The 17,606-nt window shown below is 33.5% G+C and overlaps 1 protein-coding gene across 7 annotated transcripts; it reads left to right on the top strand.

Moving 5' to 3' along the window:
• The first annotated feature begins 13,841 nt into the window (after window positions 1-13,841).
• LOC107624869 (uncharacterized) lies at window positions 13,842-17,050 on the top strand. Of its 7 annotated transcripts, none has more exons than XR_015905430.1 (4): window positions 13,896-15,207; window positions 15,342-15,455; window positions 16,125-16,296; window positions 16,648-17,050. XR_015905430.1 is itself a non-coding variant. In XM_088506320.1 (2 exons), the coding sequence occupies exon 1, from the start codon at window positions 14,324-14,326 to the stop codon at window positions 15,194-15,196; it is 873 nt and encodes a 290-aa protein (XP_088362446.1). In that variant the 5' UTR covers window positions 13,842-14,323; the 3' UTR covers window positions 15,197-15,207; window positions 15,359-17,050. The 7 variants fall into 7 exon arrangements, 1 of the variants encoding a protein (XP_088362446.1); XR_015905429.1 differs by having other exon boundaries at window positions 15,342-15,527; window positions 15,621-16,296; XR_015905432.1 differs by having other exon boundaries at window positions 13,869-15,207; window positions 16,125-17,050.
• Window positions 17,051-17,606: the final 556 nt, after the last annotated feature.

Below are 17,606 nucleotides of genomic sequence, written 5' to 3'. Positions count from 1 at the left end.
AATACAAGGGTTCAAGTTCAAAGGAGCACAAGATCGACTTGAGCAAAGTGACGTGCCATCACTGCAAGGAGGCTGGACACTTCAAGCTAAACTGTCCAAAGCTCAAAAAGGAGGACAAAGGAAAGAAGGAAAGGAAGAGAGTACTCATGGCAGCTTGGGAGGATCTTGAGAACGACTCAAATGAAGAAGAAGAATCTGAAGGAGATGACAAAGACTGCTTCATGGCTGGAAACAACAATCTTGATGAGGTAAATCACTATGATTTGACCATTGAGGACTTACATGCTATTATTGATGATCTCACTTTAAACACCTCAAAACTGCTTGACAAGTACAATGAATGCAGATCTGAAAGAGATGTGCTAAGAGCTGAAAATGATTTTTTAAAAGAAAAAGTGAAGGAAACTGAATGTGCTTTGGACATCATTGAAGAAAACAGATTTCTAAAATCTGAACTTGAAAAATTAAAAGGAAAGCACATTGTGGATCCTTCTCATGAGTTAATTGCTGAAAATGAAAGATTAAATGATATGATTAAAAGACTGAATGGTGACTTAGCAAAATTTGCTCAAGGTTCTAGTAACTTGGACAAATTACTTGCAAGTCAAAGACCATTGTTTGAAAAATCTGGTTTAGGCTACATAGCCAAGGAAGATGCAGTTTTCAACACTTCCTCTATAAAATTTGTGGCTTCTTCATCAAATACCAAATCCATACCAAACAAATCGAGTATTGGATATGTTTCAACTTTTGAAGAAAAATTTGATGAAGTGTACACAAGTGAAACTGAGCCTTCACCAAGAACTAATCCGAGTTCAAACCGGCTAGGTTTGGGTTACATTTCAAAAAATGAGGTTGCTTTCAAGAAACCACCATTTTACAACAAAACCTCATTTTCGAAAGGTAAAAATGTTCAAAGAAATTCTGGTGAAAATGCTTTTGTAAAGAAGAATAACTTTAATAAAAATCAGTTTGTCAAAAGAAATGCATCTCCTCCAAAAACTAGAAAATTTCAACACTTTAATCATTTCAAGCAAGATAACTCACCTCAATTTCAGCGACACACATCAGAAAATCATTGTGTTAATTGCAAGAAATTTGGTCACTCATATGCACAATGTTTCATTGAAAAGAGAGTCGTAGGAAACAAAGTTTATAATGTTGTTTGTGATTTCAATGCACTTGGGCAACCAAGATGGATTAACTTCAAAGGATCCAAATTAATTTGGATACCTAATGCTACTTGAAACTCTTCATGCAGATTTGCCTAGTATCCAAGAACAAAAAGGACATGTGGTACATGGATAGTGGATGTTCAAGGCACATGACTGGAAGGTCAACTTACTTCATCAAACTAAATAATGGAGGTTTTGTGACCTTTGGAGATGATGGTAAAGGTAAAATCATTGTTGTTGGAAAAGTAGGTAATGAAAAATCTACTTTCATTGATGATGTACTTTTGGTATGTGGTTTGAAGCACAATCTTTTGAGTATAAGTCAGCTGTGTGACTTAGGATATTCAGTAATTTTCAAAAGACTTGAATGATGTGTTGTTAATGAAAGAACAAATGAAGTGATGTTTGTTGCCAAGCGTTTTAATAATATGTATGGACTTACTCTTGATAAACTAAAGGATCAAAATGTAGCTTGTCTTCACTCTAAAGAATCTGAAAAGTGGTTATGGCACAAGAGATTGGGCCATGCAAGTATGTTTCAAATAAACAAACTTGTAAAGAAAGAATTAGTAAGAGGTCTTCCTTTGATAAAGTTTGACAAAGACATCACTTATGATGCTTGCCAAATGGGAAAACAAACCAAAAGTTCTTTTAAATCAAAAGAAGACATCTCTACTAAAAGACCACTTGAATTGCTACACATTGATTTATTTGGTCCAACAAGAACTCAAAGCCTAGGTGGTAAATATTATAGGTTAGTAATTGTGGATGACTATACTAGGTTTGGTTGGGTTTTGTTTCTTGCACACAAAAATGAAGCCTTTTCGGCCTTTGAACCTTTTTGCAAGAAAATTCAAAATGAAAAGGATTTAAAAATCTCTTCTATAAGAAGTGATCATGGAACTGAATTTGAAAATAATTTATTTGAATCCTTTTGTGAGGAATTTGGAATATCTCACAACTTCTCTTGTCCAAGAACACCACAACAAAATGGTGTTGTGGAAAGAAGAAATAGAAGCATACAAGAGATGACAAGAGCTATGCTATGTGAGAGTAATGTTCCAAAATTCCCTTGGGTTAAAGCAGTTAACACGGCTTGCCACATTTTGAATAGAACAATCATAAGAAAATTTTTGAAGAAAATCCCTTATGAACTTTGGAAAGGCTACCCACTAAACTTAGATTACTTACACATCTTTGATGCAAATATTTTGTTTTAAATAACAAGGATAATTTGGAAAAATTTGATCCAAAGGCATATGAGTGTCTGTTTGTAGGATATTCCACAACTAGTAAAGCATATAGGGTTTATCATCAAGATGCTAGGATTATTGAGGAATCCATACATGTTACATTTTGTGATACTAATTTGGTCCAAAGCATTTTGGAAGATTGTGATGCAGAAAATCAAGCTCAAAAGGAAAATGAAACTGCTCAAAATAATGAAAAAGGAAATTCTGGTCAAACTGAACCAGAAACTGCAAATGCTGAAAATTCAAGAGACAATTCCATTTTGTCTCATTAATCTGAAGGAAATTCTGAAGCTAGTAGCATCCAGAATCTCTTGGTATCTGAATCTGCCTCCAAATTCAACAGACCTTGTGAATGGAGATTCTTGAAGAATTATCCTGAGGAATTTGTCATTGGGGATGTCTCTCATGGAGTGCAAACTCGGTCTTCCACTAGAAAGGTAAATGAAGGATCTAACATTGCCCTTATTTTACAAATAGAGCCTCAAAACGTTAAGGAAGCGCTTAGTGACCCCTCTTGGGTTAAAGCTATGGAGGATGAGCTTCTTGAGTTTGAAAAGAACCAAGTATGGACTTTAGTTCCTAGGTCAAGTGGAAAGAAAGTGATCGGCACCAAGTGGATATTTCAGAACAAGTTGGGAGAAGATGGTATCATTGCAAGAAACAAGGCAAGGCTAGTGGCACAAGGATATGACCAAGAAGAAGGAATAGACTTTGATGAATCCTTTGCCCCTGTTGCCCGAATAGAACCCATAAGACTTCTCTTAGCTTATGCTGCATTTTGTGGTTTTAAATTATATCAAATGGATGTGAAATGTGCATTTTTGAATGGTGTGATAGATAGAGAAGTGTATGTGGAGCAGCCTCCTGGTTTTGAAAATAAAGAGCATCCTAATCATGTTTTCAAATTATCTAAAGCTCTCTATAGTTTAAGACAAGCTCCGAGAGCTTGGTATGAGAGACTTAGCTCTTTTCTTTTGAAAAATGGTTTTCAAAGAGGCACCACTGACACAACTCTATTTATCAAAAATTCTAATGATTCTTTTATTCTAGTCCAAATATATGTTGATGACATTATTTTTGGATCAGCTAATGAATCCCTTTGTTCTGAATTTGGAAAGCTCATGACAAGTGAATTTGACATGAGTATGATGGGTGAACTTGATTTTTTTCTGGGGCTACAAATTAAATAAACTGAAAATGGTATTTTCATTCATCAAGAGAAGTATGCCAAGGAATTAGTTAAGAAATTTGGTATGGAAAATGCTAAACCCATGGGAACTCCCATGCACCCTAATTCAAATTAGATAAGGGAGAAACTGAGAAAGATGTAGATGAGACTAGGTATAGAGGCATGATTGGTTCTCTCATGTACTTAACTTCCTCTAGACCCGATATTGTGCAAAGTATTGGATTGTGTTCAAGGTTCCAATCCAAACCTAATGAGTCACATCTTTCTGCAGTTAAGAGAATCATTAGATATGTTTATGGCACATCCAATTTTGATCTATGGTACCCTAAGATTGATGATTTTTTGCAGTTGGTTATTGTGATGCAGATTTTGCTGGTGATAGAGTTGATAGAAGGAGCACTTCAGGTTTATATTGCTTCCTTGGAAAGTCCCTAAATATTTGGTCAAGTAAGAAGCAACCAACAGTGGCCTTATCCACTGCAGAGGCTGAGTATATAGCTGCTTCTTCTTGTTGTTCTCAACTTTTATGGTTAAAAACACAGCTTGCTGATTACAAACTAAATGCTGAAAATATTCCCTTGATGTGTGATAATATGAGTGCCATTAATATTTCTAAAAATTCAGTTTTGCACTCTAGGACTAAGCATATTGAAGTGAAATTTCACTCAATAAGAGAACATGTCCAAAAAGGGGATATTAGTATTCAATTTGTTAAATCAGAAGAATAATTAGCAGATATTTTTACAAAACCATTAGCTGAAGACAGATTCTGCATGCTTAGGACTTGTCTAGGAATTTTGAGTTATGATTCTTTATTTGAAAAATGCTTATGTATTTGCTAGAGCTTTTTGTCTCATAAACAGGTATGAGACAATTCTGGGCAGGTGATGAACATTTCCTTCAAATCAGCGTGTTCTGGGCTCGCTTCAAGTGAAACTCAATCTGGGCCAACATCAAAATTCAGATCATGAGTGGTCCAAATGTGTTTCCTTAAGCCCGACCTTCTCTGGGCCCAAATATGAATATTACAATTTTTTTTGGCTTGTGTGCTTAATCCTTTTTATAAAAAGTTTTCTTTTTAATGTTTTCTGGTCTAAAAAGATTTTCAGTTTGATTTAATTTTTTAAGGATTTCAAAAAATTAAAATTAATTTTTTTAAATCAAATCAAATATTTCTTTTATGAGGTCATGTCTTTTCAAGTCTTTTCAAATGGTGATGCAGTTGCATGTTTTGTGAAAAACTTCCTTGGGTACGGTTACCAACACTTCCTCTCTTCCCTCTATTAACTTCTCCTCGGTTTCCTCCACTATCTTTACTGTTTCTCTTCCCTCAAAAGCCTGAAACTAACCAAATGAGGAAGAAAACCATTGCTAAAAGGCCTCCTCGTGAAAAAGTGTATAAGCTTCCCACAAAGCCTTCCACTCGCTCCCAAGACCGGACCTTTACCCCATCTCCTTCTCCTCCTACCTCTCCTCTTCGTTGTGACCCCATGGCTCGGACCAAAAACACTCCAAGATACCCTGTCTCTGCCAAGCCAACGCCACCACCAAAGACGACGCCCTCCAAACCAGGCTCCTCAAACCTGGTTCTGCAAAGCCAAGCTCTTCCAAAGGCAAACGTCTGGCGGCTGAGGAACCTATTTCTGAACCAACTCAACCCAAATCCAAGTCGGTTCCTGTGCGCTCTCAACGAGGTAACACTCGATTCCCTCTCAAAAATGTTAAAGAACCAGACATTGGACATTTTGATCACAAAGCCTATTTTTTGGCCTCTCACTCAAACTATAATCCCTATAGATTCAAATCTGCTATGAATAATGATTTTTATGATGGGGTTATCAAGTATCGTACCCTGTGTCCCTCTTTTCTTGCTGATCTGCCATCTTTGAAACGAAAAGGTTTTCCATTTGTTGATAACTTTATTTTTCTGGACTGGAATCATCTTTTTGACATCAAAAAGCCTGTTTATCCCTTGTTGGTCAAAGAATTTTATGCAAACATGACTTATCATGAAGGCACTGCTCACTCATATGTAAAGGGCCGAGACATAGTTTTGAATAATGAAACTATCAGTGATGTTTTGAAGTATACTGATGTTGGGCCTTGTGCTTACACTTCTGTTAAGTGGGATGAAGGTGTTGAAATTTCTTATCATGATGCATTGGCTCACATTTGTGAACATGTTTCTTTAATTGATGGCATTACACCCACTCACAAAGTCCTAGGGTATGAGCGTGCTCAGTTGCACTGAATGGTCAACCACATTATTCTTCCTCAAAGTGGCTCATATCAAAGAGTTTCCTATACTGATACTCTTGTTTTATATGCCCTTCTCACCAAAACTGAAATTTTATTTGCATACTTGATGGTTAGATATATGTTTGACTCTGTTAGGAGTGAAAAAGACAAAGCACTTCCTTATGGCATGTTTCTAACTTGCATATTTGAGTATTTTGGTGTTGACTTGACCAATGAGGAATATCAAAATAGACATTCATACCTAAAAGGGGGTGGTTCAGTGAAACAGCAAAAAGGACCCACTAGATCTGAAAGGGTTGTCCTAGATGATGAAGATCATGACTTTGTCCCTGAGGATTCTCCTACTCCTTCCACTGAGGGTACATCCATCTCTATTGGGAAGAAATTTGTCTTGCTGAATGTAGTCAAAGATGTTGTTCAGGAGTTCGTTTCTCAATCAAATCACTTGATTGCTATGAGCAAAGAGCAAAGGAAGCTGGCTAGCAAGCATGAGAACTTCCTAAAGAAATCAAGAGATAGAGTGGCTGTGTTCATGTCCTTCATCGATAACCTTCAAGAGGATGAAGACCCTGCCACTGATGTTGAAGAGGAAGCTAATTCGGAGGGGAATGGTTCTGATGCCTAGAAATTGTCTCATGAAAACTGTTGCTGCTCTCTTTTTGTCTCATGAATTCTGTTTCTTTTACTACTGTTGAACTGTTTTATTTTGGATGACTGTAATAACTCTAAATACTGCTGCACTTTTGATAGTTTAGTTAGTACTTTGGACTGTGCTCTAACTCTTTTCTGCAGGATATAAGACTTTATTTTTTGTTGATCTTGTATATTATTCGTCCTTGATGACAAAAGGGGGAGTAATAGCTATTGAGTTGATTGATTGATTGACTTATACTACTGCTGAATTTTCTGTGATCTGATTGTGTATTTTTGACTGCTAAGGATATTAATGTTTAGCATAGAACTGAACTCGGTTTTGCAAATTGCTTTTGCTTTGCAAAATGCTTTTGCTGCTGTCATGATAAGAAAATATTGGGCTGAATCTGTGTTGCTAGTTATATAGTATCCCTTAGTCAAGTTACATTATGTATAGCTCTTTTTGTAAACTTAATGTAAACAGGAACAAAAAGAAAAGAGCATAAATTCAGGGGGAGCTACTCTTGAAAAGGAAAGGGGGAGCAACACAATAGCAAGTAACATCACTCAAAGGGAGTCTCTCTAACCTTACTAAAGCTTTAAATACTTTTGGTTTTTTAGCTTAAATATGTTTATCATCAAGGGAGAGATTGTTGAGTTAAGAAATTAACAAAATTAATTAGTGATGACAAACATTATTTTTAGGTAAAATAAATAATTGGTGTTGATTAATTTTAGTTACTTATTACTAATTGTTTATTGTTGCAGGCCAAAATTCCATAGCCTAAATGGAATGAAAAACAATCAGCAAGGATGGTGGGCTGAAAGCAAAATTAAGAGCCCAAGAAAAAGCAAAGTAAGAAGCCAAAGAAATAAAAAACGGGCCAATCATATCACTATCCAATCCAAGCCCAAGTTGAGTTCAATTACCTCCATCTTGCTGTTACCAAAGCAACGTTCCTCTCTTTTGTCTTAGTCAAATCAGAGCTTCAGAAAAGTAAGAAAGAGAAAGAGAGAGAGAGCTTCTTTCCTAAGCAAATCACCAAAGAAGCAAGAGAGAGAAGGATTAAGCTTGAAACACAGAAATCAAATCAGAAACTCCAAACCAAATCAAACTTAGGTTAAAGGTAACCCATTTCCTCTTGCATGCATCAGGTCTTCGTCTCTTCTTCCTAACTCTCTGCTCTATCCAAAATAGGATACAAAGTAAAGATGATTTCTGTTCTTCTCTGCTGTGTATCCACGGTCTTAAACATGACTTGGGGACCAACTTGGTTTTCAAGGGCTCAAATCAAGTTGACCATTGGAAGATTTCTATGGTTGCTGCTATATGGCTTTCGGTCTAGTTGAAGAAGTCAGAAGCAAAGTTACTACTCTAAGGTTTAAGGAGAAAAAGTAACTCTGTGGGTTGGTGAAGCTCAAGGCTCAAGGTGCACCTTGAAAAAAGAACCCAGCAACATGCAAGGAGATAAAAGAGGTTTGCTGCTCATTCAGAAGTAAGGAGAGAAAACCAGTGAATAGAGGTTTTGTTCTGAGAGAGCTATTTGAAGAAGTTCAACTAACTGGACAATGTAACCTAATCAAAGGTGCATTCTTCCAGTATGAAGAACTAAATCAGATGCTTGCTAATATGGTTTTTCGCATAGCACAGAGGCTGTTGATGAAGTCAATCTCCTTCATGTTTTACAGGTTGTAATGTACTTTTCTATGTTTATCTTTCTGTAATTTCTTGTGAGAAAATGCATTGTGAGAAAGCTCAAGTAAAAGCCATGAGTGAAAAAAGGCTGAGTGAAACACTTGAGAGAAAAGCCTAGAGTTATTTTCAGATTTCTTTAGGTATGTCTATGTCTTGTATCTTGTACCTGTGAGGTATCCCTTTCTTAGTTGGGTTAGCACTAAGAGTGAATAGTTAGGTATTAGCATAGCCAATGTCAAGTTAGGTTAGAACTTGAGTGTGAAAGGATTGGGTCAATCCTGTGAAATTGGTGTATGTAATACTATTAACTATAGTAAAAATTCTTTCACTGTTGTGGAGGAGACTGGATGTAAGTTGCATAGCACAAGGCAACCGAACCAGGATATATGCTGGTGTTAGCTTTTCTCTTCTCTGCTGTGTTCTGTATTCTGATATTCATGAGACAAAAATAAATTGTCTCATAAATTTTCGCTACTGAGTATAAACAGAATCAGAATTAAAAGTTTGTTTAAAAGGGTCATAACAGCAACTTAAAAGGAAGGCATAGATTCAACCCCCTTCTCTAAGCCTACCACAACCTTCACCTATCAATTATTTAACAAAATTAATTTGAAAAATACTAATTTCATACTCTATATAATTAATAATTTTTCATGACATATTACTATAATTAATAAAATTAATTTAACATAATAATTAATTTCTCATATCATATTAACAGAATTAATAAGATTATTTTTAAAATTTTTTAATTTCTTAGATTATATTATTATAATTAATAAAATTACTAAAAAAATAACTAATTTCCTAAATCATATTACTGAAACCTATAAAATTATTCTAAAAAATTATTAATTTTATATAACTATCTTATTAAGATTAATAAAATTATTCTCGATATCATTTAACTATAGTTAATAAAATTAATATAACAAAATTATTAATCAAATTACTCTAAAAATTACTAACTTAGAGTTTAAGATTAAGGGTTTATGAAATATTTATTTGTGTAATATAAGACTTCTTCTTCTTCGTATTATCTTCTTGAATTCTTTTATGTGTACTCTCTGTACTCTTTATATACTCTCTATCTATACTAACTTTTACAGTATCTTACTATAATTAATACTCTATATAATTAATAATTTTTCGTAACATATTACTATAGTTAATAAAACTAATTTAACAAAATTGTTAATTTTTCATATCATATTAATATAATTAATAAAATTATTTTAAAAATTTACTAGTTTCTCGAATCATATTACTTTAATTAATAAAATTACTAAAAAATAAGTAATTTCCTAAATTATATTACTATAATACATAAAGTTATTCTAAAAAATTACTAATTATACATGAAATCTTACTATAACTAATAAAATTATTCTCGGTATTATTTAACTATAATTAATAAAATTAACGTAACAAAATCACTAATTTTCAACATATATATTACTATAATTAATTAAGTTACTCAAAATATTATTAATTTCTCATAATATCTTACCTTAAAAAAAGATATATTTTATATATTTAAATATTACTCTTATCTTATATATACAAATATCACTCTTATTTTATTTTTATTTTTTGTCTTTCTTTTATTAGATTTTCTAAAAAAAACCAAACAATTTTTAGAAAATATTAAAAATATTTTAATTGATAAAATTAAAATATTATATGGATATTTATAAAAATTTTTAAATATTAGTTTGACTATAACAAAATATATTTGGAAGTTTCGAATTGGGAGCTTGTGATTTGGGTTTTGGGGTTTTGGGGTTTTGGAATTGGAGTTTGGCGTTAAAATTTTTATCAAAATTTTTTTTGCAGTCTCTTAATTGAGTACGAAAAAATTATGTCATTTGAGTCATAACTTATTGGTCACTTTTTTTTTTACTTTTTTATTTTTATAAACTAAATAAAATACAAATATTCTCTTATTAAAAATAGACAAAGTTCATACATGGAATAATATGAATATGGTTATTTGTATTGGTTTTGCACGTGCATTTCAAATTTTAAATTATTATTTTTTTAATTTAAAAATTTTATATTGTTATTTTTTTAAAATTTTATATCGTTATTTTAATTCATATTCTATATAATTAATAAATTTTCATGACATATTACTGTAATTAATAAAATTAATTTAACATAATAATTAATTTTTCATATTATACTAGTATAATTAATAAGATTATTTTAAAAAAAATTTTAATTTCTAAGATTATATTACTATAATTAATAAAATTACTATAAAAATAACTAATTTCCTAAATCATCTAAAAAAAGTACTAATTTCGCATGACATCTTACTATAATTAATAAAATTATTCTTCATATCATTTAACTATAGTTAGTAAAATTAATATAACAAAATTACTAATTTTTTATATATATATATATATATATATATATATATATATTAATCAAATTAATCTAAAAATTATTAATTTAGAGTTTAGGATTCAAGATTTATGAGATTTTTATTTGTGTAATATGAGACTTCTTCTTCTTCTTCATGTTATCTTCTTGAATTTTTTTGTGTGTACTCCTTGTTCTCACGGTATACTCTCTATCTATACTAGCTTTTATAGTATCTTACTGTAATTAATACTCTATATAATTAATAATTTTTCATAATATATTACTATAGTTGATGAAATTGATTTAACATAATTATTAATTTCTTATATCATATTAATATGATTAATAAAATTACTTTAAAAATTTACTAATTTCTCATATCTATTACTATAATTTATAAAATTATTAAAAAAGAACTAATTTTTTAAATTATATTACTATAATCCATAAATTTACCCTAAAAAACTACTAATTTTATCTGACATCTTATTATAATTAATAAAATTAACTATCAAAATCACTAATTTTCAATATATATTACTATAATTAATTAAGTTATTCCAAATATTACTAATTTTAAGAATATCTTACTTTAAAAGAAAATCGAATCAAATAATGTAACTTATAATAATTGGTTTAGAATATAGAATTAATTTTTGTTGGTGACTTGAATATAGAATTAATTTAAAATGTAAAATTCATTTATTATTTATTTTTTCTTTTCATAAAATGTTTCATCCTTCTCAAAACTCCAACAAATAATGACCAATGGATAAATTTAACCAACCTCGTTTTTTCGCTTTTTGTTTAACAAAAAATTAAAAATCGTAAATTGTAATAATCCAACAAATTAAAAGGAAGATCTTGTTGTGAAACTCGAGCTTTCTGTAAAGTTGTTGTGGAGTCCAGAGCTTCACTGAGTTCTCGCGGAAGAAAGATGCCGGAGAAGACGGTGCCAAAGCCGCCATGGCCGATTGGAGAGGAAAAGGAGTTGATGGCGCGACGAAAAAGTGAATAACAGATGCATGCAGTGGGGAGGTTTGGAGTCGTCCCCGGCGGTGAAGATAGTGAAAGGCGCAGTGCGCTTGCAACAGCAGAGGTAGAAGAGGAAGTTAAGGGAACGACGAAGAGGAAGAAGGCATTTGCCCTGTGTACACGGGACAGCATCTCCCTCCTAATCTCATCCCTACCATACCGTAATTGAGTTAAACCCCAAAATGGTCCATGAGATTGGCGTCGTGCACTAAAATCGTCCCTGAGATTCCAATTGCACCAATTACGTCCCTGAGATTGAAAAAAGTGCACCGTATTAGTCCCTGACCTATTTTCCATTAACGATGTGATGATATGACATAATGACGTAGACTGTAAGTGACACGTGTAATGGTATGATGTGGTGACCAGTGACACGTGACATGCTGACGTGGATGGTTGTGTCATGTGTCACAATATTATTTGGCCACGTGTCCGTTTTGTGCCACGTGTCGCAATAGTATTCGTCCACGTGTCATCCATTATGTCATCGTTGTATATGCACCAAATTAGTCCCTCACTTTGCATTAAGTGACTCATTTTAGTCCCTGAAATTGAATGTCGTGCACCAAACTAGTCCTTTCACCAGTTTTTTCTCATTTTTTCTATAAATTCAAAATTCTCAATATTTTTTAATGCATTAATTTCAATTCTATTTTTTCACATGTTCTTCAAATAAAAGTGTTTTTATAAAATATTTTTTCTCTTACGAATACCCTAACCGCCGACTTAGAGTTGACGTGAAGGCTTCTCAAGCACCTTCACTACCATCTCCGACCTCTTTCAATACTACTCTTATAAAATATTTTTTCTTGCAGATACCCCTAATAACTGCCGTCTTGAGTTGACGTGAAGACATTTCAAGTTTCCCTCATTACCATCTCCGATCTCTTTCGTCTAGACTGCAGAGGTCAAAGATGGTAGTGATGGTGCTTGAAGTGCCTTCAATGTAATTCATTTACACATAACGAAAAAAAAATGTTTATTTCAATCATTAATTTATTGTTAAAAATACATATTTTTTATGAAAAAAATGTGTCTAATCAATCATATAATTATTTTTTTATAATAGCATACTTATATATTACAAAATTTACCAATGTTAAATTATTAAAAAAATTATATAATTAAAACTAAAAAGTAAAATCTTAAAATTTTTTATGAAAGCACTTGTATTTAAACGATATATGAAAAAATATAATTGAAATTAGTGTATCCAAGATATTAAAATTTTATATTTAAAAAAATGTAAAAAAATTGGTGAAGGGACTAGTTTGGTGCACGACATTCAATTTCAGGGACTAAAATGAGTCACTTAATGCAAAGTGAAGGACTAATTTGGTGCATATACAACAATGACATAATGGATGACACGTGGACGAATACTGTTGTGACACGTGGCACAAACAGACACGTGGCCAAATAACATTATGACACGTGGCACAACCATCCACGTCAGCATGCCACGTGTCAGTTGTCACCACATCATCATACCATTACACGTGGCCAAATCATGAATTGACACGTGTCACTTACAGTGTACGTCATCATGCCATGTCATCACGTCGTTAATGGAAAATAGGTCAGGGATTAATATGGTGCATTTTTTTCAATCTCAAGGACGTAATTGGTGCAATTAAAATTTCAGAAACGATTTTAGTGCATGACGCCAGGGACCATTTTGGGGTTTAACTCTACTGTAATCCTCCTCGTCGGAGCATCTGCGCCATGGTTGTTGTCGAGGCGTTGCTGCACACTTGAAGTATTGTCGTCTGCCGACGCGGTTGCAGGCGTTGGGGATCCCGTCATTGGAGGTGAAGGACCGTGTTGGTGAGGAGAGTCGTGCGCATTGGCCAAGAAGCTATCCTGTCCACACGCTGTGCTATCATCGGAGTTGAAGTACGATCCTCTTCCACTTGGGTTTGATGTCCCTACTCCGACGTTTAATAATGTGTAAAATAATACAATAAAAAATATTTTATCAATTTTAAATTAATTTAAATATCTAATTTTTTATTTTTTCATATAATACCACAAAATATTTTAAATTTAACAACAATAACCATCATAAAAATAATATTTATAAAATTACCCTACTGACACAAAAATTATATAAAAGATTAACTAATCAATCATATGAAACTAAATTTAGAAAAATCTTTACCATTAGATTAAAAAATTACAATAATCTAATGGTTTTTCATTAAAAGTGATCACCGGTCAGCCAAATCACTTTTTGACACTTCGGTGCGCAAACACCTTTGGCATACTGAATCCGTTCCCATAGAAGTGTTTGGACATAGTCCTAATGTTTTAGGATTCTTTATACTAATATTATCAAAAAGACTTCTTCGCAGGTATCGACACCTTCGTTCACTGACAAGTGACAGACCACAGTTAAGTTCTGAAGCTTCATTGTATGCTGTGATTATTCAAATGGTTTCTTTTGGAAGTTGTAGTATTTATAGAAGAACAGAACCATTTTCTTGTGGGTTCAATTCTCAAATTTCGTAACATATATGGTTCCTTTAAATGCTTTCATTCTAAACCTAATTGGGGTTCCGGTGCTTCAGATAAAACCCCCAAATCGGAACCAAATAGGAATAACAATAGGGTAGGAATTTTTTGGGACTTAGAACCAAACCCAATTCCACCTTATGAAGTTGCCAATAAGCTTAGAATTGTTGCATCTTCATTTGGGGTTGTTAGGCATATGGTAGCTTATGCAAATAGCCACACTTTCACCAGTGTCCCACACGCTGTTCGGCAGTGGAGGAAAGAGAAGGAGCTGTATAATCGATTGGAGAGCAAGGGCGTCATCAAGCGAAATGAGCCTCATGTATGCAGGGTTTGTGGGAGAAAGTTTTACACTAATGAAAAGCTTGTTAACCATTTCAAGCAGCTACATGAGAGCGAGCAAATGAAAAGGGTGAACCAGATAGCATCGGCAAAGGGGAACCGGAGGGTGAAGTTGGTGGCAAAGTATTCGATGAAGATGGAGAAGTATAAGAAGGCTGCAAGGGATATTCTTACTCCAAGAGTAGCGTATGGTTTGGTGGATGAGCTGAAACGCGCAGGGTTTTTGGTTCAGTCCGTGTTGGATAAGCCAGAAGCTGCGGATCATGCATTGGAAAGTCACATGGTGGATATGATGGATCATAGGTGGGTTGAATGCATAGTACTTGTGTCGGATGATTATGATTTCGCTAATGTAATAAGGGAAGCGAAGCTACGATGTCTAAAGACAGTTGTCATCGGGGATAATAACGATGGTGTATTGAAGAGGATTGTTGATACCTCCTTTTCTTGGGAGGAAATCCTAATGGGGAAAGCTAGAAAGGAGGCTGTATCGGTTGTTGAGAACTGGAAGGATCATGATATTTTGAAAAGGCTAGAGTGGAAATACAACCCAGAGGTGGATAAAAGGAAATATGGTACGGCTGACGTGGTTATTGAAGAATCAGAAGATGATAATATTGAAGGTGTTTGTGATGATGTTGATGATGACTATAAGGATGATGGAGGTTCTTGGTGGGAGTTAGATTCCAATGAAAATGTCACAAATGAACAGGCACGAAAATCATAATTGAAAATGAGGTAAAATTTTCTTACTCTTTTAATTTTCTTCTCATTCTATTGTTTTTTCTCCTTCAATTTTCACTTATAATTTGTAATTATTTTCTTAATTTTTGTCTCCCAATTGTCTTATTCCAAAATCAAACTCATATTAGGAGGGTGGCAATTGCAGAAAGAAGAGAAAAAGACCAACTGGTGGTAACTAAGAAGAAACAATTAAGCAAACAAACTATTAGGAACCAGGAGGGAAGATTGGAAAACAAAAAAAGGTTTCTGTGTATTACTGTGGTGATAAGTATATGATACATAGCATAACTTATTTATAGGTGAAAACAATTAAGGTAATAAATACATAATATTGTATTATTAACAAGAATATGAAGCTAATCAATATACAAAACCAGTAAACATGTAATAAAATCTTTTAATTACAGGTTCATTGCTCGACAAGTGTGTAGGTTCATTGTGTGACACATGGCATTGAATCCTATTGCAAATACAAAACCAGTGAACATGTAATACCCATCGACAAAACCGGTGAAGTAACGCATGTAAAAATATACACAAATATATAGTGACTGATTTTTGGAGTTCAAAGAGTATTTTTGGTCCTCAAACTGTAATAAGAAAGTTAAGTTGATTTTGTTGGTAACTCTGGATTTAGTTATCAATCTGTTATATATGTTATAGGCGTATACACAGTTGCTAAAATGTTCTCTCTTATGATTCCAATACTGGTCAATTTCTGTGTGTCGAAGTACAAATTTCCCTTTGCTAGAACTGGCTCTGCTTTGACAAGATACTAAGCAGAAAAGTTTGATTGTCTAGAACCTTTTGAGCTAATTCTTTCCCGTTATGCACATTTTCTATTTTCTAGAGTTTCTCTTTTTCACTGAGCATTCATGTGTTACTAATGTAGTATGTTACTCGTGCTTTAGGTACTGCATGGTGCTTTTTGCAGGCATTGCAGCTGAAGCTCTTGTTTATGGTGAGGCAGAGGGGAGAGAAAATGATGAAAATCTATTCAGAAACATCTGTCTTCTTTTGGAGCCCCCATTATCTTTAGCTGAGGTATCTCCACAGTGCAAAATCGACGCCCCTGTTCTGATGGTATATATTCATACTTGATACTGAAATTTCAGCCTTAACGCTCTTGCCTTGAGAAGATGTCTAATCAAGCAAGATGGTCGGTTTTACAATCTTATAATTTGCTCAAGTGGCACAGAGCTGCGCACCGAGCTGCCATTAAAGTGTTGGAAATTGGTGCCAGTCTGAGTATAGTAATTAGGAGGATTGAGGAAACTTTGTATTGCAAGAAATGATCCTCAGAAGTTCAGAATTATAGACAAAAGCATTTTGTGTATTCAACCTACTTACAGGGCCAACATCTCTTCTCTTCTTACAAGTATTCATTCACTTTTAGTCTTACAAGTACTTTGCTTTGTTTATTTTCTCATGCAGGGTTGTTGCAGCTGCCAACTGGTTTTACTGGTCTGCATATAGTTTTCAGATGCCCCTCTGTTGGACCTTGTATAGGATGAAAGAGTGCCATGCTGCAAACAAATGAAGACTTTCAGCTTCAGCAAGTGACCTCTTTGTTCACTTCAGTGTTCACACTGAGACATGAGCCATTCCAAAAGTTGCACGCCCCGCTGGGTATATTATATTCTGTTGCAAACAACCTGTAATTCCCATATTGTCATATTGATATGTTGTTTGTATATTATATTTAAGCTAGACAAATTGGTTATGTTCAAACCTAAACTCCCTAGAAACTGAGCTAGATTAATCTTTTTTATTTTTATGTTGGCCTACATTCCCTCCCAAAAATTCATTATTTGAGCTATGAATTTAATTTTAATTATGTTTTATAACTAACTAATAATAAAGACTTGATATGTTGGCCTACATTCTCAGGTTTTTTGTTCTTCTCTGCATAGAGAGTTGTATCAGGTTCAATGTTAAATTGAGGATTTGAAATAATTTTTCGTGTCAAAAAGTGCGCATTGAAACGTCGTGTGTGTTGAAGAGTGAGAGTGTGTTCACACGCGCTGGGTAATGCGCTGGGTAATGAAACTGATTTTTGTTAGATTTGGACTAACTTGATTAAATTTGACTGCTAAAAAGTCTTGGATGTGTGGCAGAACTGATATAATAAAACATAATTTTGATTGGAACAATGTCTTTTAAACCGTACTGAAAACATCATATGAATGATCATAAATTCATAATAATTGTTAGAGATATAACCATTAATGTTGCCTTCTCCCATCAGCTTAAGCTTTTGGGATGAGTGGTTTCATAACATGGTATCAGAGCTCTATGTCCGAAAGGTCAAGAGTTCGATCCTTGCTGAACCCCAAAAGTGGCATAAGGCAAATAAAAGAGAAAAGAAGGCCTATGCAAAATCAAACAAACCC

The sequence above is a fragment of the Arachis ipaensis genome, chromosome B2 (assembly GCF_059453495.1).
Source record: "Arachis ipaensis isolate K30076 ecotype BB chromosome B2, ASM5945349v1, whole genome shotgun sequence".
In the NCBI taxonomy this organism is placed as follows: Eukaryota; Viridiplantae; Streptophyta; class Magnoliopsida; order Fabales; family Fabaceae; genus Arachis; species Arachis ipaensis.
Note: the sequence above shows the minus strand (reverse complement) of the source record. Positions and strands in the feature narration are given on the sequence as shown.